General features: G+C 41.1%; 1 protein-coding gene across 2 annotated transcripts in view; it reads left to right on the forward strand.

Annotated features, from left to right (window-relative positions):
* Positions 1–23,704, forward strand: part of gmds (GDP-mannose 4,6-dehydratase) — a 153,060-nt gene that overhangs the window by 10,689 nt on the left and 118,667 nt on the right. For both annotated transcript variants that reach the window (XR_002275110.1, XM_020601959.1), the window contains 2 exons: positions 594–681; positions 1,055–1,164. Coding sequence is in view for 1 of the 2 variants with exons in the window: in XM_020601959.1 (XP_020457615.1) it covers positions 594–681; positions 1,055–1,164 (198 nt within the window). In the remaining variant the exon portion in view is untranslated. The remainder of the gene's footprint in view (positions 1–593; positions 682–1,054; positions 1,165–23,704) is intronic.

The raw sequence follows: 23,704 nt of genomic DNA on the forward strand, positions 1-23,704 counted from the left end.
GGATATAACTTAAGGGGTCACTTAAATTTAAAAGTTCATGTTATACGTACAACCAAAAAGAGATTTTGTATTTCTATAAGTGGGGTCAAATTATGGAATAATTTAACTGTGGACATGAAAAATAGTACTAGAATTGAGGAGTTTAAATATAAATATAAATGTATGTGTTATACAAGATATATGCAAGAATAAGATTTATTCGAGAAGGCATTAGGAAACACTCTGTTTTATCTATGTAGAGCTTGCAGCCAATGATGTATGTAATTTTGTATAATATGATGACATGGGGTAGGACTGGATAAGTCTGACTTCTTCCTACTCCATTCAAACATGTACAGGTGTAGGCAATTTGACTTTGGATTAGCATTGGTTGGATATGTGTAATTATGTGTGTTGTTGTTATTTGTTCATTTGTTCTGTTCTGCATGTTTGAAAGAATAAATCAATCAATCAATCAATCAATAATGTTCCATCTGCAGTGGATTTAATGTTAGGTAATATGTGTGTATATTTAAACAATTCTGTGTAGCCTGAATGTGCAGAGATATTGCTGAGTACATCTCCTTCATCTTGTCCGTCTCCTTTTCTCTCAGGTTCATGGTGTTTTGCGCCGTTCCAGCTCCTTCAACACTGGTCGCATTGATCATCTTTACCAGAACCCCCAGACACACACCGAGGGCAGTAAGTGTCCCGTCTGGCCCACCTAGTGTCATGTCCGTTTCACAAAGGGGTGCACAGCTTCTTTTTAGATAGCACCTCTCACCCTACAAATTCAGAAAGTAGTTTGCCCTCAAAGTGGTGCAGCTGTTGGACTGTAACCTTACCAAGTTAACTGTGCTTTTCTTTGGCATTCCTTCCATCTGCAAACACTGACCATCGGTGACAAACCTCTCCATGTTCACAGGTTCACTGAGTGAATCTGTGAAGGACCTTTAAGAGTGAATTACCGTGGCATTTTAGTTTTTACATATGAAAATGACTTTGTCTGTAATTTAAGTGTGTCATGACTTCGCTTGTGCGTTAATCAGCGTGTCTTTGTCCTACACCCTGTCAGACATGAAGCTGCATTATGGCGACCTGACCGACAGCACGTGTCTGGTGAAGATCATCAACGAGGTGAAGCCCACAGAGATCTACAACCTGGGCGCTCAGAGTCACGTCAAGGTAGTGTCATCCTACACACTCTCATGGATCTTTAGCTAGTGTCTGTGCAGAACACTGTGTTCTTCCAAATTAGAGCCCCTCTCTGAAAGACTTCTTTATTAGAGTGTGGATGCCCTAACCGAGCCCGATGGGGCCTACCAATACCAGAGGGTTCAGGCTGGGTTTGGACAGAAATTTGGAAATTATGTTTGGGTCCAGGTCAAACTTTAAGTTAGATGGTTGTAGCACTCAAATGTCTGCTTAGTTTAATGATAAAAGAGAAAAACAGTGTAGAAACTCACCTTTGTGGGGTCCAGGTCGGGCTTGAACACCACACTCTCGGGCATGGGTCGGGTTTGGATAGAAATATGAGACGTGGTCCATCCTTGCAAACCCAGTATATGGGTTTGTTTTGACGAGGAAGACAAAGGGAAACGGCTGATAACAATCCTGATGGCAGTGAATTTGCATTCTAGCATCATACTGTAATTATAGAGGATTTGAAACCAGCCCAGAGGAAACAGAAGAGTCTAAATAAAGTAGTGTGGTACTTCCAAAGTAAGCTGGTTTCTGCTTTGTGCCACGAAGCACTTAACCTTTACGATAAACAGAGTTCCATTGAAATCTAGCCTGATGACTTGTGATGTAAAATGAGATGCTGGCTGAGGTCAACATTTTTTTTAAAGTTATTTATAGGTATGTATTATTCAGAGGTACTGTTCTCTTATCAAAATGTGATGTTAGATTTTTGAGCAGGAGCTGCTGAGATCTTGGCTGGTGAAATAAAGGACATTCTAAAGTGTGAGACTTGAGTTATTTATTTTATTTATTTAACAGCAACTTTTAAAAGCAGGAAATAACCATTTTAATGTGGACCCTTTCATGGCGTTCTTGTCAGCCTGTTGTTTTTTTTTTTTTTTTCCTTTTTGTATGAGTGATCTCATTCGCACTGCTTTGTCATTTGATTCAGTCTTAATATAAAAAGTATTGCTGTGTGGAGCTGTTAAAGCGATTACCTTCTATTTTGAAGCAAGTTTGAAGCCTTTGCAAGTTTATTTACACATTTAAATGTTTGAGAATTGTGGCCAGTGATTTCCTGGAAAGAAATACGATATAAAACTGGCTTATCCAAAAATGTGTCACCATCAACAAGCTTCTCAAACTCTCTAAGACCTGTTTTTCTTTTGCCTTACTTGGATGTTTCACTACCACTGCATTCAAATATTCAGCAAATGAGTACAGACTTCTCATCTGCTACAATTTGTCAGTTTGAAACTCCAGTGGTTGCCAGTTTTTCCAAATATAGCAAATTGAACACCAGTGTGTGTGCACATGGCCAGTGCTGACTGCTGCTGTAAATGGTTAGCAGATAGTGTTAAAAGGGACTTTCAGTGCTGGGAAGTGAGCAGCTCAAGTGTGGAGGATGCTGGAGCTGATGGGACAGGAAGTCAAGTTTTCTTGGATGGGTCAGTCTGTGCCACAATGTCCCTTTTGTGTCAGAGCTCTGCGGTGATCCCAGGAGATCCCTTGGCGCCGCACCCCGCCCCCTCCTACCTCTCCCAACTGGGATCTGACACACACTCTCCAGGCCACACTGATCCTCCTTTACCATGGTGGTTTGGGTGGGATATGGAGCCAAGAGCTTAGTCAGATCATAGATAATAAGGCTGTTTGTAATGTGAACACGAGACACTGCCTTCAGTAGAGTCTTAACAAAATCCATCCACTTCTGGATGAGACTGGTACAATTTTATTATTTTAAGTTCAGCTCAGTTTTATCTCATTAGCACTGGGGTGTAGTGTCAGCATATGCTGAAGTGATAAATTGATTAATAGGTTGCTAAGCCAACAGGAAATTGGTCAATCAGAATCTACTTTATTGGCCTGGTGTGTCGGACACATGAGGAATTTGACTCTGGTACATCGGCTCTCGATGTGCATGTACATATCCCCATGCAAGGGGCAAGTAAACAGTAAACCAACATAAGGCTAGTATAACATAAGCAGTATTAACAAGCAACAAACGGTGCATACAATGCAAATTAAGCAGTATAAACAGGGAGTAAACAGTGCAGACAAAGGAATGCTCATTGTGATAGTAATGATAAGGCTTTAAAAGAGGCTAAGAAGCTCCATGGAGGTGTATGGAGTGTTGGAGGGTTTGTCACTGTAAACAGCAGTAAACCTAAACTACAGCTGAAGATGCTATAAATACCATTCATTTTGCAGGTATTTAATCATAAAACAAAATACTCGATAAATAAAAGTTGTGACCTGTTGAAGGAGCGAGATGAAAGTTCAGGGATCATCAAAGTTATTACAGTTCATCCTGAAGGGAACATGGATATCTGTACCAAATAATGTAGCAGCTATTGAGACATTTCACATAAAACCCCACGGTGTTGGAGGAAATGTCAGGGGAGTTAGGGGAATGTAATCTCCCTCTGTCCTGTAGTTGTAGAGATGCGTATTTCAGCCTGGACCATGCTGCTCTAAGTTGGGCTTTAATGAAAAATAGAAGACAGACAGAAAAGGAAGAGAGTGGGAGAATAAGTGAGAAGGGAGAAGAGTGATGACTCCTCTCTCCACATCCTTTGTGGTCAGAGGCCATGACTCTGCTCCCACCTCCCACATAGAAGATCATCCTCAGGCCACACACACTCAAAGTGAAACTCCCTGTACCTGTATGAGCCTCTTCTGTGTTTCTTTGTTTCCACACCTATAAACCAGGCTCTGGTGGCTCCTCAGCACATGGTTCCCACTCAGAACACCTGAGCCCACTGGATTACTGGCAGCAGTGGTGTGGAGCAATTTCCAGTCTGTCCCACCACAGAGGAAAAGATCATTCACAGCAGCTACTCAGCTTCTCTCTCCTCCTCCCCACCAGCCCTCTCCCTGCTGCTGTCTTATAGGGAATCCCTTCTGCGGCCAGCTTGTTCTTCACACTCACCCAGGGAGCTTTAGTTGCAGCACTGGTTAGAGATGAGGTGTCTGTGTGTCTGTGTGTGTGTGTGTGTGTGGGTGCTGGGTTCCGCTTTGGAGAGTCATCTCTGAGAACAGAGTGAGAGTTATTTTCTAATGCTGCAGGGGCGGAGGTGGACAGGGAATAGTGGACGGACACTGGAGGGCCAGAGATGCATCCAGCTGCAGTATCAAAAGCCCAGCTCACAGACAAAACAGAAGGGACTTGTTGTGTTTTCTTTGTGACCATAATAGCAGAAGAGCCTATCAGTTTGATCTCTGTGCTCAAGCTTCTTTCCCTGAAGCAATGTTCCATGTATAGTATGCTCTCATAACCCACAGGAAAGATGGCTAGAAGCCCTGAAAGAAAACAAAACAAAACAAACAACTGTTGTTTTTATTATATCTCTGGTGGATTGTTTATTGTAGTGCTTGTAATACTAACTCCACTAGTATAACCTAGGGAGGGGGTGGCTTGTAGCTAAGTCCAGAAAGTGATTTTGAGCTTTTATTGTACAACCAGGGAACTACTTTCGTTGTTCTGATGGAAGCTGAAGATCCTGTGCAAATTCAACCAGTCACCAAAATATCTGAAAGATCTTGATGTTCGTTTTTGCTGCTGTTTCAACATTAAATTTGACCTCGAAAGGACTTAGGACTTTGTGTTCTTAGAACTAATCTTGGCTTATGTTGTCAGGCTTGTTACAAGGCAACGCATCACTCCAACCAGGCTTCTAGAAAAGTTACCAGAGTTTGTTGGCAGCGCCTGGCATGGATTGGAGATTTTAAAGATTTAGTGCAATAATGGAAATTTTGGTCACTGTGGGCCCAAACAGTTATTATTCCTTAAGTGAATAAATACTGATCTTCACAAGATCGCTCCCATATGAGTGAGTTTGCAAGTCTGACCTACAGTTTTTAGGTTGTGAGCATGTTTGTAAGTAGTGTTAGTATAGTGTTTAGTTTGTGGCCTTAAATGACCAAAAGAGAACAGACCAGTCAAACTTTTGTGTGGGGGTTCACAAATAGGAAAATCATATGTGTTTCCTACATGACAAATGTTTTATGGGTTTTGCAGTAAGTGCTGAAAATGCCAAATCCCAAGGACTCCTGGACGATTTGTCTTTGTTTTATTATTTAACAGGAACCCGACCAAATAAAAAAAAAAAGTAGTAGCAATTATTCATGAATAATGTATTTTTTTTTTGACAGTAATAAGGATGGAATATTTTGGAAATTGCACTTGTGAAATATGCCTGACCAACTAACTCGGATGGAGAAGTGCTTACAGGCTGCTCACACTAATCTATTCTGCATCTGATGGTTCAACACAATCCCATTGTGTTCTCCCACTGAAGCGCTTCACAGGAAAGTTGTGAAGGAAACCCTTCAACGTCGCCCTCTCTGCGCCAGTTCTCCCACCTGCAGCTGTCACAGTAGACACATAGGGAGACAGGCTGAATTATTAGCACACCTCGCTCATGACAGGAGGACGGGGGGAATGGGGAAGGGGTGTGGATGACGAGACAGAAGGTGAAAAGACTTTGGGGAGGTGAGAGGGTGTACTGTATATCATGAAGCAGCAGTAGGTTTTCACTTTAGTGGTTTTGGTGGTGTTTGAAGACAAATGTGCAGATTGTTCTCAGGGGACAGATTTCCTTTATTATCCTTATTCAGATTCCTGCTCACAAAGACTTATCCCATTATCTACTCACAGCTCGCTCTCTCACTGCTCCCCCTTGGTCTCGTCACCCATCTGGGTTTGCAGAGCCTCTCACGCCAGACACACAGGATTTCACATGCCTGTTTCCCCATAAAGCTCCTCACTATTTGTTTGATGTGTTGATGCCTTTATAGGCCTAAAGCGGCTGTTGTGCAGCCTGCCAGCCGTTTACTGTCATGCACAGCTGGTAATACCACTATTTACTATAGTTTGTGGGCCTGTTATGCAGTTCTTATAACTCATTAGTAGTGTGGTTGACTTGTTTTGACTCCCCGTGTGTCTTTCAGTAGCGTGTGATATGTGGGAAGTGTGTTGCAGTTTTCCTCCCTGATTAGCTCAGAGCTCTTCAACTGAGGAAGCACAGCACTTGCTAATTCAGCTTCTAAACAGCACAGCTTTACTTGACTCCAAATTTGGTCAGTTTTGTTTTCAGAAAACGGAAGTATTGAATGCTCCTTTATGATCTGAAATTATTCAGTCAAGGCTAATAAAACTCACTAAAAACATTTGGGATGATGTCAAAATGTGTTGACAGAAAGCTAAAAACAAGATTGTTCTTCTTAGGTCATGAAAGGTTAAGTGTTATTGAAATGCCAGTACTGCAATGCCAAGTCTTCAAGGTTCTCAGGCTAAAACCCTAATTGATTATCCCAAAAGTCCATTGATACAAACAAAGTGCAGTATTTCCGTAATACATTAAAGGTGTTGGAGAAACTGGGTTTTTACAGGACAGTGACAGTCATTGTGTAAACCCCTATATGAGTGATGAGTGGGCTCCTCTCTGTAGCAGTTAATTGGCCGTATTCTCTCTGATTGGTGTTTACGTTACTGCTGAGTGGCACGCTTGAAGCAACATGTCCAGCTCACTTGCCTGGAACCAGATTAATGCATTCCCTGCTGAAGTGTGTGTTTTCTGTCTCTTAGGACTCATTAGCTGCGTGTGTGCGGTTTGTATGTATTTAAGGTGCCATGGTTTCCATTGTTTCAGAGCTGCCTTTCAGGATCAGAATGCTGGTGGTTTTGGCAGAAGGCAGTGCAATACAATCTCTGTGCCCACTTGCGCCCCGTCTATTGAATGAGCAGGAGCTGGACTGTGATGTGTTGGTGGCCCGGGTGGTCAGCGGACATAAGTGCTCCTTTAGCAGGCCCTTCTGTGTTTTGAAAGGTTAGGCCTGCGTACAAGGCAGCCTGCCTGGCCTAGATGGGTCGAAAGTGAACTTTAGCTTCAGAATAGACTCTTGTGTGCCAAAAAAAACAAGTCTGCACTTTCCTCATTCAGAGGCAGGGAATGCTTTGTGGGTTTGATTTGTTGCTCATGAGTCAGTTCTTTTTTTCTGCTTTCTAGCAAGGTTGTCACACATGGAAACATGCAGTTTGGGAAAGGAGATGGAGTTGGGGAGGGGTGGCTTTTTGAGGTTTGTTAAGTAAATACATTGAGTCAATAAATAGTATCACAAAGCTAAATATGTTTGCATCTAAGTCTGTGTGTTAAATCAAACCCCAAATATTCCACATCAGCTGTCTTGTTCATCTGACTCATAGGAGCCAAAATAAACTGTGCAGATGCAGTTTGACCTGTGACTTATAGATGGCAGCAGTGAGCCGCTGTGGATGGGTCCCAGTCAGGTAGGAGAACTAAAATGCACTTGGAGCTCTGAGGCAGCCAACTTTATTGAAAGTAATTAATTTTAATCAAACAACAAAAGACAAAAACCAGCCATTTAGAAATGAATAAAAGCACAAAATCCATAATTTTATTTCTGAGTGCTGAAATGATTAGTAGTTTAATCAATTAGTCGATCAACAGAACATTAACCAGTAACAGTTTTAATAGTGGAACGATTAGCTCATTGAAGCTAAATAAAAAGAAGCTAAATATTGAGTTGGTCCAGAATCTCAGCGGTGAGGATTTTCTTCTTTTCTTTGTTTTGCATCTTATAGATTTCAAATCTAGAATGTGCAGCTTTATCACATGTAATTAATGAAACAAGCAAACAAAAACAAAATAAATGCACTTATGTTGGCTATGTTTCAGTTTTTCTTCAGTAAAACTAACAATCATTTAGTGTCATTTGTTGCATCTCAGTTTTATAGATTCTGGACTGTCGGTTGTACAAAACAAGCAATTTAGGGCATTTGTAATGTCCACTTTTTAAGTATTGCTTGACATTTTGGAAACTAAATGATTGATATAAAATAAGTGACAGATTAATTCATACTGACTACTTTATGTGTTGAGCAATTATTTGATAAACTGACAGGAATCTGATAAGCTATTATGTAACAGTTTTGATAATTAATTTATATCATTCATTTTTTTACTTTTAATTTTTCAACAAAAATATCAAACCTTTTTTGTGTCCAGCTTCTTGATATTTGAAAAGTTGCCACCTTTGGCTCTGTGAAACTACAATGCACATTTTTCACAATTATCTTTATCAACAAAATTATGAATAGTTTCATCAAGAAAGTAATCAGCAGATAATAATTAATTAATAAAAATAATGAGAACAGTGCAGCATGGTCTTTCAAACCCAATGGGTCTAGTTTCAGTTCTGCTCTGTAGCCCAGTGGCACTGGGTTTAGCGTCTCTGTGGTTTAAGCAGTAGATTCAGGAGCAGCTCTGGACGAGGCCCTCTGCAGGTCAGTGTGTTACATTACAGGGCTTCTGAAGGTAGACGGTTGTCCAGTTAGTGCGTACCCTTCAACTTCTTCAGTCACATTTGTGAAGAGAAATAATAAAGGAAACAAAGAGCACAAGGCTGGAAAGTGATCAATACTTGTAAAACGTTGCCTCTGTGCAAACTATTTTAAGGGATTGTTGAATTTGGGTTCTGTCATCTTCGTCTGCTGCATCATCCATCAGTGTCTTCCTCGTTCTCCTCCTCCTAAATTTCTTCCTCTTCCTTTTTACCTCTGTGACAAGCCTGCTTGTCAGTACCAGACTTTACTGTGCTGCAATGAATACACAAAGCCAGTATTGTATTTTTAAGTAGATTAGAGTAGATGGTAAGAGAAGAGAGCTGAGTTGAGGAGACGGTAACGAGGGATTAAACTAAATATTTATTGAACTCATCAATCTTCCTGTTGCTATGTCCTCCGGGCAGATGTCTGGTAACAATAATCAGCTTCATGGCTTCACAGTGGATGTTCTTTAATGATTTATCTGCAGCTTTGTGTTCTGTGATCAGTGAACAAGATATGTCATGGTTTCAGAGTTTTCCCATCGACTTAGTCCGAATAATATGTCATTGTGTCATTGTATTGCAGCATAAATAATTGGACCAAACCTACATTTAGAGTCTGGGTTTATGTGGTATTGATCTCCTTATTATGTCTGTAAATAACTGTATCTATATCTAAATAAATACTTGTGTAGGGGATTGCCAAAAGTGAGGTTGGAACCCACATGTAGCAGCGAATTTTCCTCAACTGGAAAATTTTGGAATGACAGAACTAATTTGTAGAAAAAGATTTAACCAGCAATAAAATATGTGGTGATAGCACTTACACTATGAAATCAACTCTGTTTTATCAGTTCATGTTTTTATCATGAGCTCTGTGTAAATAATGTTCTCTTTTATATTCATAATTGATAATTTTCTTTCAAAACAAATCTGTGGTTCCAGCTTCTCTACTGCTTTTCTCAGTTGAAATCTGAATTTCTTTGGGTTTGGAACTGACAGACATGACAACACGTTTGAGGATGTTGTCTTCATCTCGAGCTGATAACTAAATAATCTGTAGATAAAACTGAAAGGAAGATGCCCGAGAGCTCAGGAAGTTCACAGCAAAGTAGTTGAAGGTGCTGTTTTGCAAACAGGACCCAAAAAAAGGGGAGGCCCCATTTCCCCATTAATCTGCAGATAAATTGGTAAAGACAGTTATTAGTTTCAGCCCTGATTCGCTGTGGCTTCACTGAGCTTCTCATGCTCCAGCTGCAGATGTTGAAGCAGTGCACCCAGAAATAACATATCGACAGTTTATATTTTATGTAAATAAACATCATGCACATGCAGCCATGTCGTATGCAAATGGATATTTATTTTAACGTTGCGTCAGGAGCATTATCATAGTGCTGCGAGGAAAGGTGGAGTCAATGAATCGCACCTATGTGAATCCAGCATACTGTTCAGTCAAAGTGCGTTTGCACAAAGGACACACAGACACGCAGCTCAGTTGACACAGAGATTTGGCTGTGTTGGTATTTTATTCTGGTGTGCATACATGGTGGTGTTTACATAGACACAATATCATGTGTACGAAAGGATTTTTGTGTGCAGACTCATTGAGTAGACATAGCCACAAGCAGGAAGGCTTATAGAAGGTGAATGATCTGTTTCCATTTGAATGTTCTGAGATGACAGTCAAACTGGACCTAGGCTTTATTATTATTTTGTCAATGAAATCACTTGTGCTGGCCCTTGATTACACCCACACTGACCGTGACACACAGTGAAAAGATGCAGCCTCTCTCAATCCTTTGATAAGTGGGATAAGCTCATTACTCACAGTAAACACTGTTGCACATCTGTGAACACAAGTCCAGACTGCTGCTGCCCACCATCCGCTGTGTGCTCACACCCGTGTGAATACAATACGCACACCAACGCTCCCCCTGTTAATGGTGTGTTTGTGTAATTCTTCAGTTTGTTTGGAGTTTCTCTTCCCAGTGTGGCCTGCAGCCCGATCTCAGCCGCGCTGAATCTCAGAAGCTGCTGTTCTAGTTTTAAAAAGAAGACGATGAACGGCGATTAGAGTTGAAAGGAAAGCCCAATGAAAAAAGTGGCTAAAACTGTTATTTTACAGCCTAACTTTTAAAAAGTGTCACAGTGCTGTTCCATCTGTTATTCTGGTTGAGAGAGAGTGTGTGGGTGTACCCGATGCTCCTCGGTTACAGACGTGTGTCTGTTGGGTAATCTCAGCATTGCAGTTTATTTACAAAAGCCTGCTGCAATGAGCTATGATCTCACTTGTTTGGATCAGATAGTGGAATTATGATTGGGGAACAAAAACAAGAAGAGGAGAGGCAGAGTTTGAATGGAGGGCAGATGAGATGAGAGGTGGGCGAGAAGTGCGTGAGTTACGACGGTAGATTGTTTAGTCTTCCCTTGGCTAATGAAGGTGTTTTTGCCCTTTTTAAAAAAATCTGTAGCTGCATTGTAGGCTACCGCCTTGGCTTGTATGTGTTAATTGAAGCTTTAATTCAGGCTGTCATACTTGTATGAAGGGTTGGGCCACCTTACCTTGCCACCTGTCAGCCAGACAAACGGGCCTTTATACTCAGGAAGAGAGCGGGATATTCAGGTACAATAAACAGGGAGCAGCATTTAAGATGTCTTCTCTTCATATTGCTTTGTTTTATGCTCAACTTCTTTTCATTTTGTGACAGCTGTGGTGATTTTGGGGCATCAAAAAAGGAGATGGCCATCACAGATATTTCCTGATGCGTCAGGGTGCACGTTGGGTTCTCCGTGCACCAAACTTGAACCTTTTCTTGCCCTGAACATGGGGAAAAGAATTCACCTGTAGTATAGAATACAATACTTTAAATATAGTTTATACTTTCACAGAATATTTAATAGCTCCATTAAACACACACAATAGAAACAATGAGAAGCTAATGCTAATTTTCAGAGCCACATGTTTCTTTTTCAAATTTTGGAATTTTTGTAACTTCCATAACAAGTTTTAATTTTTCTGTCTTTTAATGTTTTAGTTGTTATGCACTCTGGTCTTCAGAAAAGTAATTTCATTCCAATGTATGTGCATGCTATGCAGATATGGCATGACAAGCTAAATAAACTTGAAACCTGATTATGGGCTTTATAACACTGTTGTTGCCCTGCTTCTTTGAGCGCCTGCCTTTCTGTACGTATGAATTTTTGTTAGAGATAACTGTGTGGTCACACACTGGTACCTTTGTGCAGTAGTGTGGTGCTGCCAGATGTTTGAATGGTACTTGTTCATTGTTTATTTTTGCCTTCCTGCTGCACTGTTTTGCTTCTCACTTTTTCCATCTTAGCTACAGAGGAAATTTGAGATATTCTTTGTTTAAATTAAGTATTTCAGAATCTTCCAAAAGTGGCTCTAAGACTGCAGTATATTAGTAGCTTTCAGATGGTTTTAAGAATCATATAGGGATAATTGAAGCTCAGAAGGTGCCTGTAGGTTTTTCAGGCCACGTAGACAGTTGAATCAGAGTAACATACACCAAGTGCCTATTCAGAGCATTTCATGTCTCCACAAAGGGAAGACAGGTGAGAAATTAGTTTTTATCACCACCTTCTTTGTTACCATTTTTGCCTGAAAACCTAATTCCTTGCCGCTCCTCACCCTCAGGCTGTTGTGGGGTTGTAGTTTAGTTCATGATTACTCCTCCTTATTATCATCATTAGCACAGGAATCAAAAGCAGTGATGAGAACCGTCTCCGACAGCTGGTAGCACAGTATGATAAATTGCCCTCGCTTTACTGTTTGTGAATGACATCGAGAAGAATGGTTTTCAGTTTTCGTGGTACCATCAGTCATCGGCGCTGGCTTCTGGTGAGGCAGGTTGGGTGGATGGACGGACGGGGTGAGGCAGATGAGCCCTAAACATCCAGCCTCAGCCTCATTATCACATACATCAGCCCATGGTGGTGTAATCATTAAGCATAAAGACCAACTGCACTGAGGGTTTCTGCAATAATGCAGCAAAAATTTATTCATTTTTAAAAAGATTTTATGTCTTGAATATTTTTTTTTTTCAAATGTGTTACTGTGACTGATACTGGATTTTATTGGCCAGTACTGAACGATATCTCAGAGTAAAAAAATATGCTAACAATAAGCAGCTACTTCCTGATATCTGATGAATGTGATTACATTATCAAGTAGTAATCCATCTTTTAAATTTTACTATGTAAAATGAGGTTGTTTCATAACTGTGACCATGATATGTACTCAGTAGGACATTTCACAGCTGAAAACTGAGCAGTGCTCTGCGGTGGACAAAGGTGTACAGGTACGAAGGTGACAGGTGAGCATTAAGACGACGTTCATTCACTGTCAAAAGTAGCAAATCCTCATAGAGAGCAGAGGCTGAAACCGGATTGGGAGACGTTTTGGCATTGTGGCATGAAAAATGACTAGCTATTAATCAGTTGTTGTCACTTATTACTGTGTCGGTTGACTGATACATTTTTCCAGCTGTGGTTGCAGTTGTAGATACAGTACCTGCTGAGTAAACTACGCTGCTGACTCTGAGATGTGCAGAAAACCTTTTTTGAAGTCAAAGATATACCAGAGTTGTTTTCTTTAGGATAAAGCTGTAGCGAGTCCCTTGTCAGGCGTGTAAGTCACTTTGGAAAGAGCCCTCTCAGCACATGGCATGTCGCAGACATGCTTCAACTGCAGTAAGTGACCCAGACATAGGAGTGATATTAGTTCATCAGCGAGTGTGGTTAAATATCGACGACGGAGTGCATGCATCTTTGCTTATGTGCAGCCATATGGGGTGTCTCGAGCGTCTGTTGGCATCCCTGCATGTATGATGATGATGATGGTGGTGATGGTGGTGGTGGTGGGGGGTGGATGGGTGGCCATAAGTGCTTTCTCACAGAGAACAGAACATGATTAATCAGAAGATAATTTTGGCTCTCCTCTGTTTCCTGGTGTGCAGTGTGGGCAAACTCCAAAGAAAACATGACACACACACACACACACACACACACACAAAACGATTAGAGTTAAGCAAGAAATGACACAAAGAAGAGTGGGTGTGCTCGACATCTGTGTCTGCGTACAAATCCATTTCTCCACAGTCTCTGGGTTTTTCTCTCTTTGCTTTAGGCGAGCTCTTTGAAATCGGGCTGTCAGGGTGCAGCCGTCGCTGAGTGGTAAAGCTTGAGGGTCCTTTGACATTCCTAACTGTTCTCCTGAGCGTTCCTTCCCCCAATTATAAACATAATGACGTGGAAAAATCCATAGATACACAAACGCTGGCCAGGGCAGTATTCACACTTTCCCTGACCAGCCAGTCATTCTGACAGTGACAACCATTACACAGAGACATGCACTCAGGATTTTGATCTTCCCATGCAACATCTTTCCTGCATTCCAGTGCCACTGGTATGGTAATATCTGCTCTGGCACGGGGCAGGCTCAGTAAGCTTGGCTTTGAGTGTTTATACATGTGTGGCCCACACAGGCCACCGCCACAGCTAAACGTTTACAATAATAGCCTTCAAGTGACGCCTCTTGTAATAAAAGTCAAGCATCTCGCCCGCTGCAGTGAAACCGATCTGTCGTGCTGATCTTATTATAGTCCAATTAAACTGTCGTGCCTCGGGCTGTGAGGCTGTAAACCAAGGAGCTTGAATAAAAACACAGCCGTGCTCGCCACAACCTCCACCGTCATTGTACTCAGGTGTGATACTGTCTGTGTGCTCAACAAGCCTGTGGAGACTCTGGGGTGGGAATGTACTGAAATAGTTCCAAGCACTTGACTCTTCTTGTGTGCATAAAGGTTGCTTTGCTTTTTTTGCGTGTTGAAGTGTGATAGGAATAAACAAGATCACAGGTTACACCAGACACATCATGCTATAGTTGTGTGCTTGAATGTTTCCGAAACTGGACGCTGCAAAGAGATATTGTTTGGTTATAAGCAAAAAGTATTGGGGTTTATTTCCCAGTCCTGAGATGTGGGATGATTACGATTTAGTAATTAGATTAAAGTTTCACAGTGTAAATAACTTGGCCATAATGACCTCAGTATACACGGTTAGACAAATAGTTTCTGGAGTAATGTAACTGCTGTGACAATCTGTGGACAAGGTTAAATTATATTAGTAACTTTCCAAAAAACATGAAGATATGTTTAAGTTAAAAGATATCCTGTTGAAATAGTGCATGTTTGAACACTTTTCAGATCATGAGCTATATTTTTTCTGTTGGTGCAGACAAAAAGTGTTGCCTGGTTCTATTCTGCCATGTGTTGTAGCTAAATTATCATCTTCTCTTGATTTGAATCTAACGATTGGTCATTATTCATTCATAATTATGTACACATTTTTGTTCATTGAGTATCTAAAATTATGAAGAATGCTCATATTTCTGAAACTAGAAATAGCATTTATTGTCTAATAGTTCAAAAACGTAGATATTTCTCATGTATAATCGGCAAACGTCCACATTTGACACTCTGACAAAGCAAATATTCATTCATCCAAAATACTTCTAACTGTAACTGAGGAAGAAATTAAATACACAAAGTAATTGTGTATTTCGGTGCTTTTGCGGTGAGCTGCACTGAATAATACAGATATACTTTAATGTTTTTTAAAATACTTTCAATATTGTGTTCAGACAGTTAACAGCATCAACCTGAATTGTTTTGAAAATGAAAATGGCAAAAATAAGCTAATAATATTTTCTTAGTTTCTTCTCTTTCCGCTAATTAATAATGAGACACAGCTGTCAACTAACATACAGTTTTTAGAAAAATGTCACCAGTCTTCTGAGGATGCAGATATCTCTGAGGTGCAGTGTGATGCCCCACAGCTGCAATTCCCGCTGCTGCCCAATGGATTTGAAGTCCGTTGCAGTGTTGTTGTTGCTCTGGATTTTGTCTTAACTTGCTTCGTTTTGGCAGCCGACTCCTGAGAGAGCCTCAGAGCCAGATGTTTCTCTCTCTCTCTCTCTCTCTCTCTGCTCTTGGTGACATACAGAACCTTCATTCTGTGTGTGTTGACCCTGCTCAGGTTTAAGAGCGACAGAGGTATTACCAGAGTGTCAGTCAGCACCTCTCTGCCCCAGGGAGCGACCCAGCAACACAGCCACACTGCTACATAGAGTTAGCCATAGGTACACATGTTGTTGCAGGCCTGTCCTATGGTTAGGGTTGGTTCTTTTCTCATTTATTGACTTTGACTTGTGGGTTATGTAAGAAAATATGGCCCATCATAACAACATGTGAAGTCTGAACGCTACTGTTCCTCGTTTCTGCAGATTTATGGATCACGCTCTGGTTGTACTGTGACCGTAGTTGCTGTAATTTCAAAGTGTGTACTAAATTCTGTTCTTCTCAATGTAAATAAGCTCTGTGACGCTGATTCTATCATTATTTTGTGCTTAGACGTCCTAAGAAATCGCTTTAGGCAACAAACTGAAGTATCAGCTCTCACGCAGCACGGTTTAAAAAGCAACGGAGCACAGTTGTGGGGATTTTGGTTTGTGAAAGTATCTCACTAGTGTAGCTTGGGTTTCTGTCCAGAGTGAAACCCAGAAACTGTTTAGTCTTAAGGTACAAGAAGATCAGACTTAATATTGTAGCTGCAAATAAACGATGTTTGGGAAAAAGTTATTTCCAGACAAATATTTGGAGTCGATTTATTGTTAACGATTTAGATGCATCTAAAACAGTTTGAGTTCAGTGCTTCGTGATTAGGCAGCATTTGATACTGATATTATAAATATGTTGCATAGCTACATTTTAGACAACTTTTTATACAATTATTTGTTTTATATGTGCTGAAAACAAGCAACTATAACTTTGTAAACCTTCCAACATTTTAATAATAATAATACATGTCGACAGTCTCTTTTAGATCTCTTTAGTCACATAAGAGTTTCACATAAGAGCTCGAACTGATCGCAAACTGATCACAAATACAGAAGCAGAAAATTGTCATATTAACAAACACAAAATTGTAGTTATCCACACATGGAGAGAAGAGGATTCATGCAGTTTTCTTTCTGTGAATGAATCAGACCTGGGCTTCAGTGGAGAAACAGTCTCCACTTCATTTCTTTGTCCCGTGTATGCAACACTATGCGGAACTGATTTCATCAAAATGAAAATGAGTACTGTAGGTCGCTCTAGAAATACCTGTCCGGCTGGTGGTGTCTGTTGATCTTCATCACTGAAACAGTTCAAAAATAGTATTTATCTGAAGTGAAATGTAGCTGTGGGCCTTTATTTAGCCCTGGAGATACTGAGTCAGATGACTAACCAACACAGTGTGGATTACTTTGGTTCAAAAGGCAAATCTAACATTTCAGACCCACTGAATTAATTACTCTTCTCCTATATATGTATGTAATGCTTTGTTCAACAGACAAGCAACATCGTGCTTTCGCGTTTCTAGGCACTCGTATAAAGGCTCCCTCAAATTGTAATTTATTTATCTGTCAACAATTTTAAAGGTGACCCCCTTGGGAAAATGGATAAACAAAAGAAGTGACGGTGTCGACGATGGTACCTGTTGACTGTTTGAACATGACTGGAATGCTGTGAATGAATGCATCAGTCTGTATCCTAACTACTGCAGATAGTTTCCACAGAAAGACTATAAAAACCATCAGCTTCAGTGAACTGGTGATTAGCAGAGAAGAGCAGCTGCCAGGGCTGACTTGGCACAGCCCCAACACTGTCACTGTGGTATGTTGCTGTTTGCTTACAAGTGTAACTGCACTGAGAGATTGTCACAGACACAATAGCAGCTCTCATTTCGCCATGTGCACCTCTGTTCACGCTTGCTGCGGGATTTAGAGATGATCCGTGACGACTACGTGATGGGCAGGTCTCAGCAGAATTCCTCAAGTGGCAGAGTTGTTTTTGCTTTCCACAGTAAACCTCCGTCTGAGAGCAACTGACATTAATTACTTGGCTTAATATCTTGGCTCAGAAAAATGTATCGCATTGTTTCAACTGAGTTCTGCTCATATTCATATAATTCTGATTCCTACCAAGATGTTTAAGCCGCAGCATTAATGCCTAGTTGGATGAGTTTAGTGCAAGATGTTCTGTTGGTTGGTTTCCAAGATACAATGACAAAAACCCTTTGAAAACTAATGAAAACACAGCAGCCCAGTTTCCCTTCTATCTTACACAGGCAGGAAGTGAACACTGGGTTCTGAATATGTGAATATGCATATCAAGTGTAAGGTATCACTCCAGAGGAAGACATTTCATATGCAAGGCTATGAATGGGCCTCTGTGAGCTTGCGCCGGTATCCGCTCCCACGCGGTAAACGGGTAAGGTAACCCGGACTGGATGAGTTGCTGTTAGCTTCACCAGGAAGGTGGAGGGTTTGTTGCTCTGGCTGCAGTAGAGGTGGGGACACGGGATGCGGTGAAAGGATAAACAAAGGGGGACACTAAATATGGGTGTGGGCTGCGTGAACCGGTAGTCGTGCACTCAGTGATGTGGACCGCTTCTGAACTCCAAATGTTGATGGATGCTGTGATTGGTGCAGTACTGAGCCATTACACTGGAGCAATGCCTTACAAGAAAACTGCAAAGTTTTTTTTAACAATATTATTTTTGAGGTTGGGGCAGCACGGTGGCACAGTGGTTAGCGCCGTTGCCTCACAGCGAGAAGGTTCCGGGTTCGGGCCCCACCTAGGACCTTTCTGTGTGGAGTTTGCATGTTCTCCCGTGCTTGCGTGGGTTCTCTCCGGGTACTCCGGCTTCCTCCCACAGTCCAAAGACATGCAGCTTAGGTTGATTGGTGTCTCTAAATTGCCCATAGGAGTGCGTGCGTGTCTGTGTGGTTGTTCGTCTATGTGTTAGCCCTGCGATGGATTGGCGACCTGTCCAGGGTGTACCCCGCCTTCGCCCGATTGCCGGCCGGGATTGGCTCCGGCCCCACCCGTGACCTCGTTCAGGGACAAAGCGGTAGAAAATGAATGAATGAATGAATTTTTGAGGTTTGTTACTGTTGCCTGCAACCAAACAGCTGTTCTGTATCAGTGTGACTGTTAAATACGTTGCGGCAGGGTTTATCCCAGGGTGTGTCCAGGAAGCTGATTCTATGCCAACCTCTGATTTGCTGCTCAGGATAACATCAACAATACAAACATACCACTGTGTTCTATAAGTCAGTGTCGCTTACTGAGCTGAATTCGACAAATCCTGAATCCTGATCTCACCTTGTGATCAGTTGACTTACAAGCTGTTGGTCCAAACAGTTTTATTACTTTTTAAGTATGTGGCCTTTGGGCGATCTGGAGCTTGTGCTTGTTTTTTTATGTTTCATAAAAGTGTAATAACTTCTTCTGATGTTTGTGGAGCACTGGTTGTCAGGTAAGACAGAGTGCCCCTACTGTAATATGCTGCTGGAAACCTGAGTCAAGTGCTGTTCAAGAGAAAAAAATGAATGTTGTTTCACTACATTGCAATCCAAGTAGTCTACAGTCAATTGTGTGCTTGTAGGTGAAAGTTCTGTACAACAGCCGGGAGAAATCTGCTTTCAGATTCACAGCACTGATGGAAGGATGGAGTCTTTGCACAACACCACTGATTATTTTGAAACCTGTTGTGTCAGAAATCTTTTTTTAGTTTCCATACAACACACACCAGGACCTGTGTGTAGTTCCTGTAGCCTGTTTATCAGTTTAGTGTATCAACAGTTTTCACATCATTATTTCCTTTCTGCTCTGTTCGGTTTGGCCTTTCTGACATGGTGAACAATTCAATGTCAGACCTTGCAGTGAGAGGGTGCATTTCAGCCTTATCTGTAACTTGAGTCGCAAACTGTTCCCTGCTGAAGTGTGCGTCTGAGTGTGTGTGAATATAATGATGTTTTCTGGAGCAAACAGCTGGAAAGCCAGAGGTTGCACTTGTGGTTTAGCCAGGTTGCTGCTGGATCGTGGGAGAGTTTTGGACTTTCTTCCTACATGTTCTCCTGCGGGGTGGCCATCAGCCACTGGCTTACTAGGCATTTTATCTACATCAGGACTAACAGATTTGAATCACACAACTTATTTTACTTGTTTTAACTTGAGCATACTCCATAAGCATTTCCCTCTTCTGGGGTGAGGTTGCAGTTGTTTAGGCTGTCCCTTCCTGGAAATATTCCTGTTACATGTTTCTTTGACACTGTCTTTCCGTTGTGGTGGGATAAATAGTGGAAGATAAAGACAAGCTATCCTGCTGCCCTGCGTAACAGATAGAGAGCCTTTCCACTGATATCTAAAACGTCCAGCAGAGCACTTCCCCTTCCCGAAACCCTTCCCTGCCACAGGCCTCCTTCAAAGACCTGGGACTCCGCAACAGTCCGACCCGGCATGCCGACCCCTGCTCCGATGTTCCCTCCCTGATGAGAGCGCCGGGTGGAGATGGGTTGGTCTTGAACCCAGGCAATTGTTTTCTAACCTTTGTGTGTGTGTATTGGTATTTGTGTGTGGATCTGTTAAAGTGTGAATCACAATTTTCTGCTGATGGTATTTGTGACAGAGTAAGAGATGTGTAATAATCTGAATACTCGGGGCCGCTCAGAGGGATGCCTGATGTTGGGGTAATGGTGTGAGTAATATTTAGGGCAGTTGCTTTGGAAAAGATCAGCACAGATCAGTGTCAGAACAAACAAAAATATTCTGTGTAGTAACGGCTTATGTAACGCTTATCAGTTGGAGTTTTTATATAAAACAAAGAATTGGAAGAGTTAATTGAAAATTATTTTGTTTTATTTTTTATTTCATGTGTTGTTAAAATTTTGTCACTTTGTTTTGTGGAAATGTTTGGAAAAAAGAAAAAGTAGAAACATAGAAATGTGCTCAGTTATCTTTAGTCATGCCTTGGGGTGCTTGAGAGGGTGGTTCTCTAAGAGCCTGGTTCAACTTGCTTCTGGTTGGCCAGCAGGTGACCTCTTTCACATAACATGTTATCGGTTTTTCACAAAAACTACATTAAAAGAGAGATTCTTGTCTCTTTGGTACATTTGTCCTTCATGATTTGCCACTTGTTAGCACTAGTGGGAAGCCAATTCAAAATGGAAAAACATGGTCCTTCAATTGACCAGAAGGATATAATTTGTACTCTTTCACTGAGAAGAAGATTGTAAAGCTAATTTATGGTGATACGAGGCAGTGAAAACATTTTGTGATTAAAAATTCAGCAGAATACAGTCATCATCTCGCAGGGTGGTCATAGTTCTATTAGCATTAGTTTGGTTGACAGAATGCTTCTTCTCATTTCCTCAGAATACTCTCCGTGCATTGTGATCTTTGGAGTCAACAACACTGAATCTTTGTAAGGCCAGTGTCAAACCCATCGGCTTTCTGGAGCCATTTTAATAGAGATGTATGATGGAGATTAAATTCCCATCACGGCCCAGGCTCTGCAGTACGTACTCCCACTAAGCATGCCGTGATATCTCTTCCCAGTAAGGACAGCCTAATGTGTCGTCATCACAAGATTGATGACTGGTATTAATGTGGATTACCACCCGTGTGGATGTGTCTGTAAGTGCTAGGTTAATTTTAGCCTCTGTGCTATAGTGCTCCTGTGCTATCCATAAACCTATTGCGCATTCCACAAACAAAACACCAGCACTACTTTGGTTAGATATAGTAGTACTGTAATTATAATGCATGTTATCTGTGTGTGTGTGTGTGTGTGTGTGTGTGTGTGTGTGTGTGTGTGTGTGTGTGTGTGTGTGTGTGTGTGTGTGTGCATGCTCGATGTAACGGTTGTGATTGATCAACTTCTCTTCGCTTAAGTGAGCTGCATACTTTGTGTGTTCAAACAGAACAGAGTGGACTTGGCTGGTGCTCATATGAAAATACGAGCCTGGGCTGATTTATGTTCTTGAATAAGAGCCAGATATTTCTTAATACAAGTATAATAGTTGAACAACAGACTCAGCGCAGTTTGTTGTTCACTCCCTCTTTGACAACCTCTTAATTTAGCAAGACATTTTTCCCCCCTTTACTGAACACTTTTTAGAGTATTTTAGGAATGCATGGGTACAGAGATGGAGAAATAAAGGCGGTGGGTTTTGTGTGGGAGGGAACAGACGGGAACGGGGGTGGGGGTGGTGGTGAAAGACACAGAGGAAGGTGTTGAGATAAGAAAGTGTTAATGTCTCTAATAGGCTCCAGATGAAAGCCATTGGTGGGACGGGGATAGGAAAGGTTGGCCCCTCCACGGCTTTTTATACGAGTTGGCCTTGCTGACTCTATCATCATAGAAATCAGAATCAGAATTTACTTTATTGGCCAAGTAAGTTGAACACACAAGTGGAACACAATGTGCTTTTGTAGACAACAAAAAAAATCACTCAAATAGGAAGGAAACAGAAACAGGATGAAAGATTTTTCCCAGTTACTCTTAACCAGTGAAACTCAGAGAGACGAGGCGGTCCAAGTGGATACAAAAAAGCTGGTTTATTCAAAGGATCACAGGTAAAATTAACATCACACACTCAGGTACCCTTCACCTCCAATACTGCGCGCAGGCAGATGAAGAATGAAAGACCCCGAATCCAACAGGCCTGTACATTATATCTGGTTTGGGCTAACCCCATTCTACACAGGGACGTCAAACCGTGGCGTCACCTGATATGCCAGCTTTACAGCTGACCGTAGCAGTAGTCAAAACATGGAGAAAATCAATGTGATGTGCGAGTGTTGATTATGTGGTGTGTATCTAAGAACATACAGGACATTCAGGGACATGTCCGGACATTAAGCCTAGAAAGATATTATGATTAAGATTACGGCTGAACATATCATCCAATAGCCACTTTCTATCTAGTTATCCTGGAACATAAACAACCTGGAGTAACTCCTGGAAATGAGTAAGCATTTAACAGCCTGAGCTAGACATCCTGTCTACACTAAAGACATTTCTAATACAACAAGTACCTAACCAATACCTATCTGACTAAAAAATACCTAACAAGGAAAAAAAAAAGAAGAGACAAAAACAGTATATCAATAAATCTATGTGAAGAAGAGCTTTTAGCAGTTAATGCAAAGGGAAACATGCACACAAGGTCACAAACGTGTGTCTGATTGGGCTGAGGGTGGTTTGGTTGTTTTGTTTTGTGTGCCAGTGCATTGCATCTCTTCAGGTTTTTATATCATCACCAGAGCTTATCTTCATCACTGACTAAACTGTTAAGATTTTTATGGCAGAGCAGTTTTAAGAAAAATGGGACAAGGCCAAGCTCTATATTGAGAGCCACAATTACTTGTTGGCTGTGGAAACTTATTTAAGACGCTACTTTCTGAATTTTAGCATCAGTTTCAGTTATAGTTTTGATTTTGAATTTCATTATTTTGCACAAAATAGCAGGGCAGTGAATGTAGGTTGACTCAAAAACAAATAGTTAATTGTAATGAAGGAACCCAGTGTCATAGTGTGGCATTGGTAGGTTTTGAATAGCAGTGAAGCTATGTGGCACAGAGGAGTTGTGCTTTACATAGTGCTTAATAATCAGTTTATTAGTTTTGGTATTTTTGTGGGGGTTTTTTTTTGCAGTGAGAAAAAAATAAAATATTACTTTAATTGTATACAAGAATAAGTTCACAATTTTTTCTTACACTATGAATATATTATAATTTTACAAATACCAAATTATCCAGACTAATGTTTTTAGATTTGCAGAGGCAACTTAGTAGTTTTAAGTGTTAGTTAAACTGCATCTAATTAAATTTAACATCAAAACGTCACAGGTTTAAAACTGACTCAGCATGGGGTCAGTATAACCCAGACACAGTAATGGGTTAACCCATTAGTACCCAGGAGATGTGGGTAGAAAACCACCCAAGACAAGGTGCTGACCCAACGGTTATGTACAAATAAACACCAACATTGAGTCAGCACAAATCATGGGCTCTGGTTGAAGTTTACCCATTCTTATGCTGGTTCTTTATTGATCCCATGGGTACATTTTATTTAGTGATATAGAGTGAAGGATGCAAGGGTGTGTGATGTTTGCTTTCACCCTGCTGTGTTGGTGTCATACTGTCACTTCCCATGTCTGAAGTCTTTGTTAGGGGCGTGCATATATGGAAAATTGTGGCATGTGTTAGGTTATTTTTTAGTTAGATAGATATTCAGAGATTTGTTGTCTAGGAATGTTTAGTGCAGACAGGGTGACTAG

The sequence above is a fragment of the Monopterus albus genome, unplaced genomic scaffold (genome assembly GCF_001952655.1).
Source record: "Monopterus albus unplaced genomic scaffold, M_albus_1.0 scaffold53.1, whole genome shotgun sequence".
Classification (NCBI taxonomy): domain Eukaryota; kingdom Metazoa; phylum Chordata; class Actinopteri; order Synbranchiformes; family Synbranchidae; genus Monopterus; species Monopterus albus.